This window comes from Terrapene carolina, unplaced genomic scaffold, assembly GCF_002925995.2.
Source record: "Terrapene carolina triunguis isolate 2854851 unplaced genomic scaffold, T_m_triunguis-2.0 Scaffold31442, whole genome shotgun sequence".
NCBI classification, from domain to species: domain Eukaryota; kingdom Metazoa; phylum Chordata; order Testudines; family Emydidae; genus Terrapene; species Terrapene triunguis.
Window position 1 is genome coordinate 1 of NW_020695793.1, and position 2,703 is coordinate 2,703.

General features: G+C 51.1%; 1 protein-coding gene across 1 annotated transcript; it reads left to right on the forward strand.

Annotated features, from left to right (window-relative positions):
- The first annotated feature begins 941 nt into the window (after positions 1–941).
- LOC112124851 (olfactory receptor 51I1-like) lies at positions 942–1,877 on the forward strand. Its single transcript, XM_024223319.2, has one exon. It carries the CDS (start codon positions 942–944, stop codon positions 1,875–1,877), a length of 936 nt encoding a protein of 311 aa, XP_024079087.2.
- The last annotated feature ends 826 nt before the right edge of the window (positions 1,878–2,703 follow it).

The window sequence follows — 2,703 nt, forward strand, 5'->3', positions numbered from 1 at the left end:
CAGCCTGCAACCTGTGTGTTCTCATGGCTGGGGCCTGTCCCTTTCATCCTTTGTAAAGTGCTGATGTGCACCTGGGGCTGCGGAATCATAGTAACATTCAGGAGCAATAATCAATCTGTCCTTTCCCCGCCTTCAGAGAGTCTAAGAGGGCTGGTGATCGCACGGCGTAATGCAGAGCACAGTTAAACGCAGGTCCCGGTTCTGCTTTTAGCGGCATTCCTGTCCGAGGCGGGAAGTTCCAGCGCCCAGCTGGGAGGCCGGGCTCAGACGCACGGAGGGGTCGTGGCCTTGCCACACTTCGCACTGGGCCAGAGTCAGAGCCGGCGTGCAGGTTTCCAGCCTTCCCGCTGCTGTCTGGGGGAGGGCGGCATGAGAGGGACGGGGGGTGGAGAGGAGCTATTCGCAGGCTGGCCCAGCTTCATAGATTTAAGGCCAGAAGGGACCACTCCGATCAGCTGCATCACACAGGCCAGAGACCTGCCCTGGATTCATTCCTGTGTGAACTAGAGCAGTCTCCATTGCCAGTGACAGGGAATTCACAGCTGCCCTTGCGAAGGGTTAATTTCCCTTGCTGTTAACAATGTGCCCCTTCCTGCTCCTCTGAATGTGACCAATTCATCAACCTCCTTCCAGAGAAACATTCTTGAACTGTGGACGGCGGAACTGTGGGAGCAGAAACTTTTGGTTCCCTTTAAACGGGCTAGGGCTGGAAATGAATTCTTGGACCCTGGCTCTTCAGGCTGGATTCAGAACAACTCCTCCTTCATTTCCCTGGGGACAGCAGCCCCAGGCTTGCAGGAGAGGGCCCTTGTACACTAGGATTCTGCAAGTCAATGCTGAACTGCAGGTCCCTTCCCGGTCACCTGGCCTCGGGGTAACTCTCAGGTTCATTTTGCATTTACACAGGGGGTTGGAGCTGACAGGGACAGCGACTGCTCAGCATGGTGGATTTCAATAGCACCAGCTTCCATCCTGCCACCTTCCAATTGACCGGGTTCCCAGGGCAGGAAGCTGCTCACCACTGGATCTCGATCCCTTTCTGTGTGGTCTACATCACCGCCATTGTAGGGAATTGCACTGTCCTCTGCATTATCTGGGCAGACCGGCGTCTCCACCAGCCCATGTATTTGTTCCTTTGCATGTTGTCGGTCAATGACCTTGGTGTCTCACTGTCGACCCTGCCTACGGTGCTCAGCACCTTCTGCTTCGATGTCACAGACGTCGCGTTCGACGCCTGCCTGGCCCAGATGTTTTTCATTCACTTCTTTTCCAACATGGGGTCGGGGATTTTACTGGTCATGTCGTTCGATCGCTTTGTCGCCATCTGCGACCCGCTGCGCTACACGGCCATCTTGACCAACCCCAGGATTGTGAGAATCGGGCTGGCCGTTGTGATTAGAAGCTTCAGTGTGGTTTTACCATTGCCCATTCTTATTAAACGCTTGCCTTTCTGCCGCGCCGAAGCCCTCTCCCACGCCTACTGTCTGCACCCGGACGTGATGAGGCTGGCGTGTGCGGACATCACAGTCAATAACATCTACGGCTTATGTGCTGTTCTCTTTGTCTTCGGAATAGACTTGCTGCTTATTGTCATCTCCTACATTCTGATTCTGAAGACCATCTTCAGTATCGCCTCTGGGGGGCAGCGTCTCAAGGCCCTGAACACCTGCATCTCCCATGTCTGCGCTGTCTTAATATTCTACATTCCAATGATCACAGTCTCTGTCATACACAGGTATGGTGAGAACGCCCCGCCGCTGGTCCACATTCTGATGTCCAGTGTCTACCTCTTCATGCCCCCTGTGATAAACCCCATCGTTTACAGTATAAAAACCAAGGAGATTCGAAAAAGCATCCTCAAAATGTTCTCTAGGTAACTAACCCAACCTGGGTGTGAGACGGTTTCTGATGTCTATCTTTTTGGTTTGTAAGTGGATGGATGGATGGATGGATGGATGGATGGGTGCCTTAAAGTTTCAGAAGTGGCTAGTGATTTGGGGGTCTTCAGTTATGAGGTACCCAACTGGAGACATGGCAAAAGGCCTGATTTTCAAACAGGGTTGGGCACTTGTTCTCTGAAAATCAACACTTTGAAGACCTCTCCGATTGGGCACCTAAAAACTGAAGCAACCAAAAACTCACATCTCATTTGAAACGTTGGGCCATGATTTCTGTATCGGGCGGTTGGCTGACCATGAAAAAAAAGATGCCACAAAGTCTGAGATTAGGTGGGTGAATTGTGGCCTTTCGGGGGATGTTTGTTCTCTATTTTATCTGTTCATTATGCACAATTCTTTGTACGACGCAGGTGATGTTAAGCTTGAATTGACAACGTATGACTGTTCTAGACTCTTTCGTATTTGGAGCTGGGGGATATTGCAAATGTCTTATAAATAAAAGCAATGCAAATACAATAATAATATGACAAGACCACACTGGCAGTTCCAGCAGCAGATTCGTACGTGGTCTTTCCCCCAGCAGTACCACAGTCAGTGCATGGCTGCTTCTCCGTGACTGTCAATCTAACATGGGCCGGGCTGTTAACATTTAAGAAATCAGGACCGTGTATTACACAAATAAACTAACATCCAGTGTGCAGCACTCTCCCCCGCAGGTATTTAAGTTGAAAGATGCTGCCCTTTAGCGTCAACTTCCCGCCTGGTGTTAATTACAACACGTTCAGGGCCAGACGGTGGCTGCCCG